Below are 15,959 nucleotides of genomic sequence, written 5' to 3'. Positions count from 1 at the left end.
GGCTGCCAGAAGCGTAGTCTTCGAAAGGACTAGCCATCCCCCTCTTATTCCGGCATTTTGCAGTTCAGTCCACATATGATAGCCTTATTCCAGTTGATACCAATGCATACATATGTAGTGTAGCTCCTTGCTTGCGAGTACTTTGGATGAGTACTCACGGTTGCTTTCTCCCTCTTTTCCCCTTTCCCTTCTACCCAATTGCTGCGACCAGACATTGGAGCCCAGGAGCCAGACGCCACTGTAGATGACGACTACTACTACTCGGGAGGTGCCTACTACTACGTGCAGCCCGCTGACGACGACCAGGAGTGGTTAGGAGGATCCCAGGCAGGAGGCCTACGCCTTTTTTGATCTGTATCCCAGTTTGTGCTAGCCTTCTTAAGGCAAACTTGTTTAACCTATGTCTGTACTCAGATATTGTTGCTTCCGCTGACTTGTCTATGATCGAGCTCTTGTATTCGAGCTTTCGAGGCCCCTGGCTTGTAATATGATGCTTCTATGACTTATCTTATTTGTAGAGTTGTGTTGTGATATGTTCCCGTGAGTCCCTGATCTTAATCGTACATGTTTGCATGTATGATTAGTGTACGATTGAGTCGGGGGCGTCTCAAGTTGGTATCAGAGCCGACTGCCTGTAGGAATCCCCCTTCCAAACTCCTTGGCTGAAGTCGATTCTAGACATTACAAAACTTTTTACTGACATGGCTGTGCGCCTTACGGGCCCACGTCGCCATCTGGGTGGTATTAGTATCTTTTATTCCTCGTCTATACTCTGGGACTTCAATCTCTCTTCTATTCGGGTTAAATAAATTTTTACTAGTTCTAACATTAGGATCTCGTGATCACTTTCACCTGGAGAGCAACTTATTACCGATGTTCGTCTGCTACACCAGAAGATTCAGAAGATACTCTCCGATGTTATCCCGAGAACTTGTGCTCATTGCGTTTGCAATTCCCTTCCACCGTCAACCCCTATAGATAACTACATGCACTTGCCATTCTTACCTTAGTCCCCAGATGCTCTTGTTATTATCCCGAAATACTCGTTGTTCCAAGAATCCTTGTGCCTAATGCCTTGCAGTTCCTTGTTACATGAATACCCCTACGGATATTTCCTCGCACTTGCCGAGTATCCGCTCATCCCAGTAGTTCAGGTGTTCCACAAAGGTCTTCGAAATACCATTCGATCTCCTGAAAATCATCAACAGCCTATTGCTCTCGAAATTCTTACTCGCTTGCATTATGATTGATCCCATAAGTATGGTAATCTTATTGTCATCCTTAGTCATTATCAGTTTGAGTCTGCTTAATCAATATGTTGTGAATGCTCGCAATCCTTAATCAGATCCTTCATTTCGTCCTTCCGGCTCAGACGTCATTTTAAACATGAGCTGGATCTCGACCAATCTAATTGCCTTCGATTGTACCCCTAAGGCTATTCAACTTATCCATACCTAATCAGAGCATTGCTTCTGATCCCTTGTCTTGGAATTCATAATTCCTTTGCATTTGAACTTTGAATTAGTCAGTTATTTCTATAATCAGATCTCCTTGCATTTTCTTCCTCTGATTGAGTACCGATGCTCACATCAGATCCCTTGTGGACCATCGGTTCCTTTGTTGGATTTTATCCAACAGTGTCCTTCATATTGAATGACCTTGTGAGCCTTCCATGGGTATATAATGCCTTTGGTAAATTGTATCGTCTGCTTTTGAACAATGCTCTACTTTCGAGCTAGTGATGTTTACTATTGAAGCTTGCGGAATATGTTTCCACGATACCCCGATGGGTTGAACCTATGCCTTCCTTATTATGTGTGAACTCGAAAGTCTTCACGAGTCATACTCTTCTGGTATTTTGCTAGATAAAATTTCTACACTACAGCTTCATCAAAAGCGAGAAGTAAAATGAAAGGTTATGCATGGAAGAAGTGGGAGTCGACCTTGAGCCTTTGCGTTCATGCCCATGGACCCGATGTGAAACTTATCATCAAAGCTTCTTGTAAATGATATTAATCCCCTTGTTATAAGTTTGTCCTGTATCTATGTTTGGTCCTTTGCGATCAGGGTTCTGACCATATTTTATCATTAATACCATTTATCAGACAAGTTGAGTACTTGTCTTGTGCAGATCATTGCACCTGTCCAACCTCTATTATGATTTACCTTCGAGTATTACCCCTGGTATCTCGAGGATATCATGCCATTGCACTACATCTTATGAACTTTTGATGGAGTACTACCTTACCCTGTCTTTGTCACTTCATGGGTTCTGGGTTGTTTGTCAACCGAGAACACCGATAAGTGAATCGGTTCCGCACTCTGATTCAATAACTGTAAGTAATTTTCATTGCTTACGAGTTTAATAATCCGATCAAGTCATCCCTAGCCTGATCGGCTATATCATTATCGTGCTAAATTTTAACTGTGCCACCCGGTCCTTATTATCGGAGCACAGCTTTCGACTATGAGCTAAGCTTACGTCGATTTCCTTATCTTATCGTTTCACCTCGAACCACACGCTTTGATTCCGAGTTTGTGTCATATATGTGGTTCCAATAATCTTTCATTGCATCAGTCCTTTGTCTTGATGCAGTCGTTGTTCGATTGCCTCTCCGTGGAGCCGCTCGACAAAAAAAATGTCGTGATCATCATCAACATTTTTGACTCCTTCTAGGATATCGATCGAATTCATGATGATAAGTGCCATCCTCGTTCCTTGGTAACTTGATTTACCATCGACTACATCCTTGCCTTCCTTTTAACACAAACTTGTTCCGGTTATGGATGCAACTTGCTATCCAGCTTGTATTATGTTCTACCTTGAAGTATTACCATCTTTCATGTCAAGAATGTCATGAGGATTACTTCACCTCTTAAGAATTCTTGGTATGGTGATACTTCTCACCATCACCATTCTTTCTTGGTCCCCGTGTTGGTTCCAACACGTGAATGGTGCTGTATGGATTCTGCCCTTCTAGCAACTCTATTGCCATGAAGTTAATGGTCGGTCGTTCATTCTTAGACTATTGATTATTGAATCACCATTCTGACATTGGTCGTGCAACCCAGCCCATATTCGGGTGCACCTTTCAACCAATGTTTAATTGTGTATGTTTTCCTCGAGCATACATCATTATACCATTTGATCTGACAAATGTTATCTCCTTGTTCACATAATTGTGGAAATCCATCTTTTGTTAATCTCGATGAATTGCCGCTGACTCCATCAGCCACCTCCTCATCCTCTCGTTGGTTTACTTATGAACTCATGTTTTGGAACTTGCTTCCATAGTTCATTTCCCGAGGATCTTACGATGTCTTCTCGTCAATTTGTGTTGCACCTTTTCATCTCAGGCATCCTGAGTCTAAGGTATCCTGACACCAATCAGATCTGAATCCCGGTCAGATATGATGGTTGGAACATATTTCCAAGAGTTTTAACATTGGTCTATATATCTCTCGGTAAGGTGATGTCATGCCTAGCACACCTGGTTGGAGGACCTATTGCAAGACTTATTCTATGAGTTGTTCCGGATGGATCCTTTGTGTATCCAAAGTTTGACCTTTGCTAGAAGACCATGTCAGTGCTATCTCGAAGCATGTCTATGGTACTCCGATTTTCAACAAGAACATTTGAAGCCCAATGCTAAATGTTTCCTGCTCAATTATCCAAACACCATTGTATGGGTAATGTCATGAAATTTCTCTCCCCTACCTAAAAAGTTTTCTACATTATATCCTGCCATGGATATCATGATCTGCTTGTCCTTGGGAAGGGTATACCCCTGATATATATATCTGTCAAACACATTTTCCTTTCCATTGTTCTGTTTGATCTTATGATCGCATTTCCTTCCATTGATTTGTTTAACCTTCCTTGTGATCTACATGATCTAAGCAGTAATATTCTCTGCTTATGTAAACACCTCATTGTACAATTCTGTCAGTAAGACCCTGTTACTTTTGTTGATGACATTACGGTAACCACCGATGGACGAGAACTTTGCCTATTGGTCTGCCTCGTTGCAACGAGCAGGAAAATGGTTCTCTTCGTCGCTCGCCCTTGGTACCAACGTTGTTGCCGACATAACTGACATGGTACTCTCTGACATGCCTTGCTATCATAACCGGGCAAGATGTCATTGTTCCTATTAAAAAATAAGAAAAAAAACCAACTGGTGGGCCCATAACCCACATGTCCTAGGATCGAAACCTGACTGTCCTGTATACCCCCTATTCCTAGAGTTATTCCTCGCATGTGGCCTTGTATGTAATTCCCGGGCCACCGTCCTAGTGATCTATTCTGATATCAGACGCAATACTTACTCTCGCTACTCTGAACCCCTTTCTCACTCTGGTTCAGACTTTGAGCAACTATCTATCCGCTTGGAACCTCTTATTGTACCTTCGTACCTTACTCTCGATGTATTTCATATGTTCAACTCGAGAGATAATCTTAGACTCATTCATGGGTTAACCCCAGATTGTTTCCCTCAAAAGCATTCTGTCCTAGCTGAGCTGCCCCTTATCCTTTCATAAGTACGATGGAGTTTCCGAAGAAATGATGGCAAGTTTATCATGATGCATTGGAATAAAGAATTGAAGACATCAACGAAAGAGATTAACTTCTTCGAGAAGATCAGTTAGAATATCGTAACCAGAACTTTCCCCCTTACTCCCCTCCGAAATCTCGGGATGAGATTTCTTGTAGTGGAGGAGAATTGTGACGCCCGGATAATCAAGCTACAGTAACCTCTGCTAATAATGCCACGTCACCTTATTGGGTTACTAATCTTGCGTTAGTTCGAAACCGATTCAAATTCAAATTCAAAAGAAAAGCAAACAAAAAAAGTTTTCAAAAAAATTAAAACTAAAATGTTCGGGTTGTTTCAAATAAATCGTAAGCATATATGGTGGAGAAACCAAGCTTTTATAAAATGCCTAAATGAACTATAAGGATTTAAACAGTAGCAAAAACAATTAATTAAATGCCTTTTACAATTAATAAATTACTAAACTATTTTATTTTGTCACCAGACTTTTTGTGGCATTGGGGTATTTTGTAACACTAATTTAGGTACTACTTGTATATTTTATAAAACAAAAATATCTAGAAAATAAAATAGAAAACTAATAAACAGAAAACAAATAAATAAAAAAGGAAACAAAACCTCCCCCTGGGCCATTCGGCCCAGCTAGCTACATGCCGGCCCGGCCGGACCGGTCCACCCCACCTCACCTACTAACCCCCCCAGGGGACATCGAACCATAACCCACTCCTCCCACTTCCCACGTCTCTCCTCTCCTCGTCCCGATTTGGATCAGGGACGAGTGTCCCCTCCCCCCCATCGACGAGCGCCCCCTTCCCACCCCTCTGCCGCACGCCCCCATCGAACACCGCCAGCGCCCTCCCCCAACACCGTCCTCCTCGCCTCCCCCTCTCCCGATCCGGGAGCTCCGACGCCGCGCCCGACCCGTCGTTCGCCGCCGCCTCGTCCTCGATTCACCGCCGCCCGGAGCTCCACGGACGCCGCCCGGAGCCCGCGCAGTCGCCCGAGGACCTCACCGGACCTCCTCGTCGGCCTGCCTCCTCCTCCTCGCCGGTCTGCCTCCTCCCCGACGCGTCGTCTCCGTCATCCTCCTCGACCCCCGCTGCCCCGTCCCTACGAATCGCGGTGAGGCTCCGGCCTCTTCCCTCTCCCCTCTCGCCGTGTTGGACGTCGCCGTGACCGCCGTCCCGTGCCCGTGCATGCGCTCACATGGCCGCACGCACGCCCGTGCGTCGCCTCTCTGCCGCAGCACCACGCCCGCGCCCATCCGAGATCCGGGCCTCGCCCCGCTTGTCGTTGTCATCGACACGAGCCTCCTCTGGCCAACCCGTCGCCGCTGGCGCGCCACCGCCCCAGCACGGCTCCGGTGGCTCCCCTGTCTGCCGTTAGCCACTGCTCGTCGTGCGGCGTCGCCAGCCACCACCCGCGCTCGGATCCGCCCTAGTCCGGGCCCGCGCCCGCAGCTGCCCTCCCACCGGCGTGCGCCTTTGGCCTCGCCCTGCTGCACCGCGGTGGCCTTGCCCCGCTACGCCCTATCGGGCGCTCAAAATGCGCCCGTAACCCGTCGCCCGAACCCACTATGGCCATGGGCCTTTGACAGGAGGGCCCCGCCCCTAGAATGTTTATAAAAAAAGAATAAAAAAATAATTAAAAATAAATAACAACAATAATAATAATTAATTAATTAACTAATTATTTAAAGAAATAATTAACTTGATTAATTTTGATTAATTAAACTAATCAATTAACTAAACTAATTAAACTGTTAGTTAATTAGCTAATTAATTAGTATGACAGTGGGGCCCATCCCCTAAATAATACTAATTAGGTTAATTAAATTGCCTAATTAAAATGTGTCACTGACCAGTGGGACCCACTGGTCAGGTTGACCAGTCAACTCTGTTGACTGCTGACGTCAGCATGACATCATGATGATGTCATTAATCCATTTTTTGAATTAATTTAAATAATTAATTAAATTCCAGAAATTAATAAAAACTTTGGAAAATCATATAAAATAATCCGTAGCTCGGATGAAAATACTTTGTACATCAAAGTTGATCAGAACAACGAGACGAATCCGGATACGCAGCCCGTTCGTCCGCCACGCATCCCTAGCATAGAGAACACGCAACTTTCCTCCTCCAATTCATCTGTCCAAAAACGCGAAACCCTGGGGATATTTTCCCGGATGTTTCCCCCCTTCGCCAGTACCACCTCATACCGCGTTAGGGCACCCCTAGCCCCGCGGATTGTCATGTTATGCCTTGTGATACTTTGATTGCACTGTTATTTATTGTGTTCCCCTCCGTTACTTCTTTCCGGTAGACCCCGAGACCGCTGCCGGTACCCCTGTTGTCGACTACGGTGTTGACGACCCTTCTTGCCAGAGCAACCAGGCAAGCCCCCCCTTTGATCACCAGATATCGCCTACTCTTCTCTATACTGCTTGCATTAGAGTAGTGTAGCATGTTACTGCTTTCCGTTATTCCTATCATGATGCATAGCCTGTCCTTGCTACTACTGTTGTTACCATTACCTGCTATCCTACTGCTTAGGATAGGATGCTAGTGTTCCATCAGTGGCCCTACACTCTTGTCCGTCTGCCATGCTATACTACTGGGCCGTGATCACTTCGGTAGGTGATCATGGGCATATACTATATACTTTACACAGTTACATTACCGGTGGTACTGTTCGGAGTTGGGGGCTGAAGGGGCAGGTGGCTCCATCCCGGTAGAGGTGGACCTGGGTTCCCGACGGCCCTCGACTATTACTTTGTGGCAGAGCGACAGGGCAGGTTGAGACCACCTAGGAGAGAGGTGGGCCTGGCCCTGGTCGGTGTTCGCGGATACTTAGCACGTTTAACAAGATCTTGGTATTTGATCTGAGTCTGGCTACTGGCCTATACGCACTAACCATCTACGCGGGGACAGTTATGGGCACTCGACGTCGTGGTATCAGCCGAAGCCTTCGTGACGTCAGCGACTGAGTGGCGCGCGCCGGATTGGACCGTAAGCCTGCCCTTGTATTAAGGGGGCTAGTTCTGCTTCCGGCCGCGTACGCAACATGTAGGTGTGCAATGGGCGATGGGCCCAGACCCCTGCGCCATAGGATTTAGACCGGCGTGCTGACCTCTCTGTTGTGCCTAGGTAGGGTTGCGACGTGTTGATCTTCCGAGGCCAGGCATGACCCAGGAAAGTGTGTCCGGCCAAATGGGATCGAGCATGTTGGGATATGTGGTGCACCCCTGCAGGGAAGTTAATCTATTCGAATAGCCGTGATCTTCGGTAACAGGACGACTTGGAGTTGTACCTTGACCTTATGACAACTAGAATCGGATACTTAATAAAACAGACCCTTCCAAGTGCCAGATACAACCGGTGATCGCTCTCTCATAGGGCGACGAGGGGAGGATCATTGGTTAGGATTATGCTATGCGATGATACTTGGAGGACTTCAGTCTACTCTCTTCTACATGCTGCAAGACGGAGGCTGCCAGAAGCGTAGTCTTCGAAAGGACTAGCTATCCCCCTCTTATTCCGGCATTCTGCAGTTCAGTCCATATATGATAGCCTTATTCCAGTTGATACCAATGCATATATATGTAGTGTAGCTCCTTGCTTGCAAGTACTTTGGATCAGTACTCACAGTTGCTTTCTCCCTCTTTTCCCCTTTCCCTTCTACCCGATTGCTGTGACCAGACGTTGGAGCCCAGGAGCCAGACGCCACTGTCAATGACGACTACTACTACTCGAGAGGAGCCTACTACTACGTGCAGCCCGCTGACGACGACCAGGAATGGTTAGGAGGATCCCAGGCAGGAGGCCTATGCCTCTTTTGATCTGTATCCCAGTTTGTGCTAGCCTTCTTAAGGCAAACTTGTTTAACCTATGTCTGTACTCAGATATTGTTGCTTCCGCTGACTCATCTATGATCGAGCTCTTGTATTCGAGCCTTCGAGGCCCCTGGCTTGTAATATGATGCTTGTATAACTTATTTTATTTGTAGAGTTGTGTTGTGATATCTTCCCGTGAGTCCCTGATCTTGATCGTACACGTTTGCGTGTATGATTAGTGTACGATTGAATCGGGGGCGTCTCAGCCCCTCTGGCCGGTTCTACCGGTTGGTTACGGCAGTACTACCGCTGCCTCTTGGTGACGGAAGTACCGCCCGCACCCATTGGCTCATACTAGGCAGCGGTACAACCGCCGCATGACTTTAGGCCTATATATTCCCATCGGGGCTGGTGGGGGTTTCTTTTCTCTCTCCCCCAACCCTTCCCATCTTGTGCCCTAGCCGCCGGCCGCCATTGCCTCTGCCCCGGAGTGCTTCTCGCGCTTCGGATCCGTGGGGTCTCCATGGATCCTCTCCAAGGAGGCCTCCTCCTTCCTAATTTCTTCCCATGTATGCCGATAATGCCCCATTGTCCTTCGTTCTTTGTTCTAGGGTTTGTTCCCCTTGTTCTAGGGCATTACTTGACATTCCGCGTTTATTGTTTAAACTATTGGGTGGAAGAGATCCCTTTTTGCCTCCTGCTTAGATTGCACATCTTTGAGAGTAGAATATGGCTAGTGTGATTCATATTTCGCGGTTAAATCTAGTCCCTACCAGTAGTACCGCTGTTCAGCGGTTCTACCGCCTCTGCGGGCGGTACAACCGCTGGAGCGGTACTACCGGTAGGAGAACTGGTTCAACCGGGATATCTGCACCATGTAGCCCTGTTTTATTTTCTAAGTTCGTGCAATATATCTTTTCTTCTGTTTGTGTGTGCAATCCTCTCATCTTTGCTGGGTTTCTTGTGTTCTCCTTGTGTGTGTGTTCAGGTGGCTGTAGTTCTTGCTCTGCTCCTCGTAAGACCAAGAAGAGGGCACGACGGACCTTGCATCCAGTTGTGTCTGATGACAAAGAAGAGGTTGTGATTCCCACCAAGCCCACTCGCCGTGAGAAGTCTGTCGCTGCCAAGCAACATGTGGTTTTGCCCTTGCATCGTTGGAAAGCCAAGGATTGGGAAGCTCTTCGCTCGAAGAATCCTTATGAGGTTCCCATTGCTCCTCGTGGGACCACTATTCAGTTCCAGAATGAGATGCAAGTGCGGATTGTTCATGAACTCTTTGAGCACAACAAGAACAGGTATGCCAAGTAGTGGACCATCGATCTTGACCATTGGAGGAACAACTTGGAGTATTTTGGTGAGGCACTGGCTCTTTGTGAGGAGTTTGATCTTGTCAGGCTCATGTCTGTCAACTTTGACTTTGATGTTCAACTCGTCCATCAGTTCTATGCCACGGTTCACTTTGGAGAAGATGACGCGCGCACTCTCACTTTCATGTGTCGTGATGAGCTCTTTCAAGTTCCTTGAAGGGCCTTTTGCAATGCTATTGGGTATGACGATACCGGTCTGGAAGGTAGAGGTGGCATTCGCCCTCATGATCATCCTGAGTCTATGCCTAAGGAGAAGCTGGCCCCTCTGTATATTCGGGGTCATGGTATTATTGGAGAGTCTAAGGATTTGGTGAAGGTCTATGACATCATGCATCGTGTGTTTCGCAATGTGCTTCTGCCCAAGGTGGGAAATCAAGATGAAATCCATGGCTATCTTGTTGACTTGATGGTTGCAATGAAGACCAAGGTGGGTTCTAGGGAAACGTTTGACGTGTCCAACTGGCCGTGGCACGATATGTACAACATGGTCATCTACAGGAAGGTCCCCATTTATGCTCCGTTTGTCATGTGCTTTCTGAACTCGGTATGGGAGATTCGCCGTCCTGGAGAGGCTCTCACCTCTCCCGATAATCTCAGTGTTCATGAGGTCAAGCTTCTTAAGAAGAAGAAGCACGCCGAGCCTCGCTTCCCTGCCAATGCTCCTGAGGATGTCTATGCCACTTCTGACGATGAGGACTTCGAGATGGAGCCAGGGGCCAAGCCCTCTTGGGTGGACAAGCTCACTACCAAGGTAAAGAAGACTTTCTGCCTCCAGTCTGACATCCAGAAGAGGATGTATGAGGCCCATGTCAATGAAAAACATGCCCGGCGTTGCCAAATTGCAATGATGAAGCACCTCAACATGTCGGTTCAGAGTGGCTCTGAGAAGAGCATCACACCGGAGGAGCATTGGATATCTACCCACAACACCTGGTCTGATGATGAAGCTCCTCCCCATCCATCCACATCCTTTGCTGCAGTTGATGATTCCGTGGAGGAATCCGATCAAGACGATGTTGACGAGTCTGATGATGATGCGGATCCAGATGCTACCGAGGAGTCGGAGGAGGACGACTGAGCCTTGGGACGCTAGCTTCGCTGTTTTTCCTTTTTGGTGTCTTGATGCCAAAGGGGGAGAGAGTCTTAGGTCTCGGGATTTGCATGGGTTTTATTTGCCTTGTTGCTTGTGTTTTTCCTTTTCCGTCGTTTGTGTTAAACTTTGGCCTGTGAACCCTGTTGCTTATCTCTGCTTGCGTGGTGTAAGACATGTGCGTATCTAGCTATCTATCTTTATTTTCTGTGATATTGTTGTGTATTCCATTATTATCTTTACCTTCATATTATGGTCTTATTGCTTACCATGTTTAGTAGGAGTGGCGAGTCTATAAAATCTAGGGGGAGTCTCGTCCCTAATATGTGCTCTCAAATAGCCTTCTCAATTTGGGGCACACATCTAGGGGGAGTCCCGTCTACATTTTCTAGACTTTTCACTTGCAAATCGTGGTGTTGTCATCATCCACCAAAAAGGGGGAGATTGTAAGGTCATTTCCCTACTTTGTGTTTTGGAGGATGATGACAACCCTTTATTGGCCTAATCTTATGCTAAGTGTTTCAGGTCTCGGTTTTAGCCCCTCTTCGGTTAGCTATTCTCTCTGAAGAAAAAAAGATCGAAGACGGTGTTTTCTACATGTTTGTTTATCTCTTTTGGTCATAGGGAACCCGTACTATCAAGAGGGAATCCACATTGGAAAGTGTTGGGGGTATCATTTCACGTACACTTACCTCACCCCTCTCTTGCCTTCCTAAACTGTGAGAGATAGCTCTTCCCCTTCCTCCCTACTGCTTACTGTGGGCTCCAGTGGTTGTACCGCTCTCTGGAGCAGTTGTACCACTGGGTCTTGGCGCTGACCAGTTTTGTTCGAGCGGTTGTACCACTGCTTCCGGGCGTGCTAGCCCATATGCTAGGGCGGTTGTTCCGGCCAGGCACCGCCCAAGTACCGGTCTGGTCTCTGTTTTGATGTGGTACTCGTGCGGTGGTGGCCCGGTTGGTCCGGTCATACCGGTACCACCGGTGTCTGGAGCGGTTCTACTGCTCAGGACTTAGCCGCCCGAGCGCTCGAGGCCATGCGGTTGCACCGGCCCGGTGCCGCTCGACTACCGCACTCAGGGGTGACTCCCTTCTGTTCCTATGCGGTGGTTGGGCGGTTGGTCCGGTTGTTCTTCTCAACCGGTACTACCGCCTGGTCGCCCGGTTGTACCGCCTGGTAGGGTTCTGCACGTAAACTGTGAGTCCCGGTTGTACCGGGACCGGGAGCGGTTGTACCATTGCAGTACTGAGAACACAGTAACGGTTGGATTTTTAGGGTTGCTATATAAGGGTGCTTCTTCCACCTACCACATTTACCTCTTACCTCTCTCTTTCCACCATTAATGCTACTCAAGCTCTGTTTGCCCGATCTCTCTCTCTAGTCACTCAAACTTGTTGATTTGCTAGGGATTGAAGGAGGAGACCTAGATCTACACTTCCACCAAAGGATATTTGCTTCCCATACTTTCTTGTGTGGATTTTGTTACTCTTGGGTGCTTTGTGCACCCTAGACGGTTGAGGTCACCTCAGAGCAATATTCATTGTGGTGAAGCTTCGTGGTTTCGTTGGGAGCCTCCAATTAAGTTGTGGAGTTTGTCCCAACCTTTTTTGTAAAGGTCAGGTCGCCGCCTCCAAGGGCACCAATAGTGGAATCACGGCATCTCGCATTGTGTGAGGGCGTCTGGAGAATACGGTGGCCCTAGTGGCTTCTTGGGGAGCATTGTGCCTCCACACCGCTCTAACGGAGACGTACTTCCTCTCAAAAGGAAGGAACTTCGGTAACACATCCTCGTCTTCACCGGGTCCACTCTTGGTTATCTCTTACCTTTACTTGTGCAAGCTTATTAGTGTTACTTCTCTTGCTTTCTTGTATGTTCGTTGTTGTTGCATCATATAGGTTGCTCACCTAGTTGCACATCTAGACAACCTACTTTGATGCAAAGTTTAATTTGGTAAAGAAAAGTTAAAAATATTTAGTTGCCTATTCACCCCCCCCCCCCTCTAGTCAACCATATCGATCCTTTCAGGGAGGTTCACAGGGGCAGTCCCCGGTGATGCTGGAGCGAGCCATGACGACGTCGAAGTACAGGGGCGTGGGTGGCAGGGGTGCACTCCGGAGTTCATCGGCGCGAGCGGGGGCGAGGGCATCTTTCGCATGTCGTACATGCGACCATGCACCTTGGTCGCCCGTCGGAGTTTAGGTGCGGCCCCACCCGCCGCAAGGGACGCATGTGTGCTCCTTCCTACGGACGCTCGCGTGCGAGCCACATTGTCGGACAAGTCTGGGCTTCAGGTGTGCAATCAGCGGGGATGCGTCTATCCGACTGGATCTGGATGAACTGGCCAGCCGCGAGGTGGTTCCAGACGAGAAGGTGTGACGGCGGGGGTTGGCGAGCTGCGGTGCTGGCTGCTGGTCCACGCGCGGGGGGGGGGGGGGCAGCGCCGGCTGCGAAAATACCAAGACCCACCAGCGCATGGCGGCAGGCCGCTCCTCGGCCGGGCACGGGGGGACCCACCGGCGCATGGCGACAGGCCGCTCCTTAGCCGGGCGGACAGGCGGCGTCCTCTTTGCCTCGCCCTTGGTGTGCGACAACGACAACGAGGGGCCTCTGCCGTGGCCGGGGTTGGAACGGCCGACGGCGTGCGTCTGCCACGGCTCAGGACGGGTGGCGGTAAGATGAACGCTTTTTTTCTTCCAATGACATGTGGACCCCATAGGGCCACACATGATGATAATAATACTACCAAACATCACCGTTACATGTGAGATGTTAAGCGGTGCCACGTCAGTCTAACTGGTGGGCCCCACCTGTCATAAACTCATTTAACAGGGTCAGATTCGCCGATCGATGGTTTTTACAAAACCATTACGCAAGATATGGTGTTTTGTGTAGAGAAAATGTATCTTAGTATTTTTTGCAAACCTAACCTTTAAAATGATGGTTTTCTACAATTTACTCTCCTTCGTTTGTCACTTGCTCACTGCAAGTACAGCAAGGATCTAATTAACTAGCAAAAACTTGATATTTGCACCCTCGCGTGCCCGTCCGGTCCTCCGATCGTCTTGCCCGGCGCTGCACGGCGGCTGTGGAACGCGTCACGGCGCTTCCTGACCAGGATCTCGATCTCCCGCCGCTCCTCCCTCGCAATCTGCTGAGACCGGCACTCGGCGCTGCAGAAGGCTTGCTCTCCCCTGCAGAAATAATCCCAAGAACCGTAAGAATCTCAGCTCAAGCCAAGTAACAATAAGCATAGAGATTGAATGAGGAGGGTGCATATCTGATCTTTCTTACTTGTACACGAAGACGTCCATGTCGCCGTCGATCTTCTTGCAGCAGCAGAGGCAGCACTTCAGGAACTCAAGGCCCAGGAATGGCCGGCAGCCGCTGCTCTCCTGTAGGTCGGCAGCGGCGGACCTCACCGACGACCTCCTGAGGACGGCCAGCGCCGGCCGTTGTTGTCGCCTCGGCGAGGGCTGTATGATCAGCCGGAGCCCGACGAGCTCGCCGGCGGTCGCCATTGTTGACGTCCCCGCCTGATCCTGATCCTGATCCTGGGCCTCTCCCTCGCCGATCTGGAAGAGGCTAGGAGACCTCGAAATCATCCCGGCGAGACAACAAGTTTTTAGAGATGCTTGCTCGTGGTTTATACGTGCTCGATCCTTGAAACCGCAGGGGTTAATTCCTGTGAGAACTGAGAAGAACGACAATGGCAATGGAGAAGTATGGCGAGCTGTTGATGGTTATATAGAGACGCGATGCCAAGCTTGCACGCGTGTATTTTAGTTTGGTTTGTTGGCATCGCGAAAAGTGAGGCTGTCTCTGCCAGTGCTAAAAAAGAAAGGCTTGTCGTACGTACAATATTCGCCCGCATGCTACACATGGCGCAGGAGCATGGAAAAAGTTTGCAGCGCCGTGGCACAGTGCCGCATAGTACAGATAAGATGACCCTAATGAGTCACGACTTACATGTGGACGCTATCTTTATTTATTGTGATAGGGAGCAAGACGTGTCTCTCCTGTCGCTTACAATAATTCAGATGTCTCCTTCGGTGCCCACAGTAGATAAGAAATCAGCGGTTACAACGTGCTGAAGTTTCTTTTTCAACAAAAATTCTCCCCGGTGTCTGCATCGAACGATTACATTTTGCTGAAGTGTATGATACCGTGCATTTTTTCCTTCGGAAGATCTCTCCGGTATCTGCGCCGACCGATGAAATTTTGCTGAAATGTATGATACTCTTATGCATTGGGGAGGTAAGTTTCGTAGAATAGTGCCATGTGCATGATACTCCCCTGTAATATAAGACCGTTTAAATCACTATCTAAATGATCTTATATTTCTTTACAAAGAGATTACTAGTTTATTATATTACCCACCATGAAAGAAATCACTCTAGAATCACTTTTCAACTAGTGTTAATCATACAATATTCTGTTGGAGCTAGTTATCCTATCCTTAGAAGGTAAGTCGCTACCTCACGCCTCCTTCACCCTCTAGATCTACATCCTCTTGCGCCTTATTTCACACTACCGGTGTTGCTATTCCCTCCCTCACTAGTTCCGCTCTTCCCTCCCTTGCCAGTGCAACTGTCAACGGTATAAAGTCAGAGCAACATTCCGATATTTAGGCATACATTGAACTTGTTGAAGGCATCGTATGTATTACATGTCCGCGCGTCGATAACCTTTGACAGTGCTAGTGAACATCATCGACATCACCGATCTTCTTTCCCTTTTTCATCCTCCCATGCCCCACCTCCTATATTCATGATGATGGGTGTTTGGTTGACCAGGGTCCCTTTTTGGAATGTTTTAGTTGGATACTCATCATGGTCAGATTAGTGTATGTATAGTCTCAACGTCAAGCTAACATTTCGGGTAATATAGGAATTTATGCCTCCATTTTACAGATCCAAACATTGTCTCACTGTTGCTATTCTCCATAAAACATGGAAACCGTCTAAATGCAACGTAGACACAACTCATTTAGTTCTCAACCTCGGCCCATTTCAAAACATTTTGCACGAGCATGCGCCCTGTGGATCAATGGTATTCTTTGATGGCATGTTAGTGTAGTAAGCAAAACCAGAAAAAGTTTCAGTAAAAGAATGT

General features: G+C 47.9%; 1 protein-coding gene across 1 annotated transcript; it reads right to left on the bottom strand.

Annotated features, from left to right (window-relative positions):
* Positions 1 to 13,631: 13,631 nt before the first annotated feature.
* On the bottom strand, positions 13,632 to 14,629 carry LOC123081523 (FCS-Like Zinc finger 17). The gene is made up of 2 exons (XM_044504089.1): positions 14,139 to 14,629; positions 13,632 to 14,038 (listed from the first exon to the last, which is right to left on the bottom strand). Exons 1-2 carry the CDS (start codon positions 14,447 to 14,449, stop codon positions 13,855 to 13,857), a joined length of 495 nt encoding a protein of 164 aa, XP_044360024.1. The 5' UTR covers positions 14,450 to 14,629; the 3' UTR covers positions 13,632 to 13,854.
* Positions 14,630 to 15,959: the final 1,330 nt, after the last annotated feature.

This window comes from Triticum aestivum, chromosome 4A (genome assembly GCF_018294505.1).
Source record: "Triticum aestivum cultivar Chinese Spring chromosome 4A, IWGSC CS RefSeq v2.1, whole genome shotgun sequence".
In the NCBI taxonomy this organism is placed as follows: Eukaryota; Viridiplantae; Streptophyta; class Magnoliopsida; order Poales; family Poaceae; genus Triticum; species Triticum aestivum.
The sequence above is the reverse complement of the archived record's forward strand: the minus strand, read 5'-3'. Positions and strand labels throughout refer to the sequence as shown.

Coding starts and splice junctions, on each gene's coding strand:
- LOC123081523 (XM_044504089.1), bottom strand. CDS start 14,449: ATGATTTCGAGGTCTCCTAGCCTCTTCCAGATCGGCGAGGGAGAGGCC. Junction 14,039..14,138: donor ATGGACGTCTTCGTGTACAA/GTAAGAAAGATC, acceptor TTATTTCTGCAG/GGGAGAGCAAGCCTTCTGCA.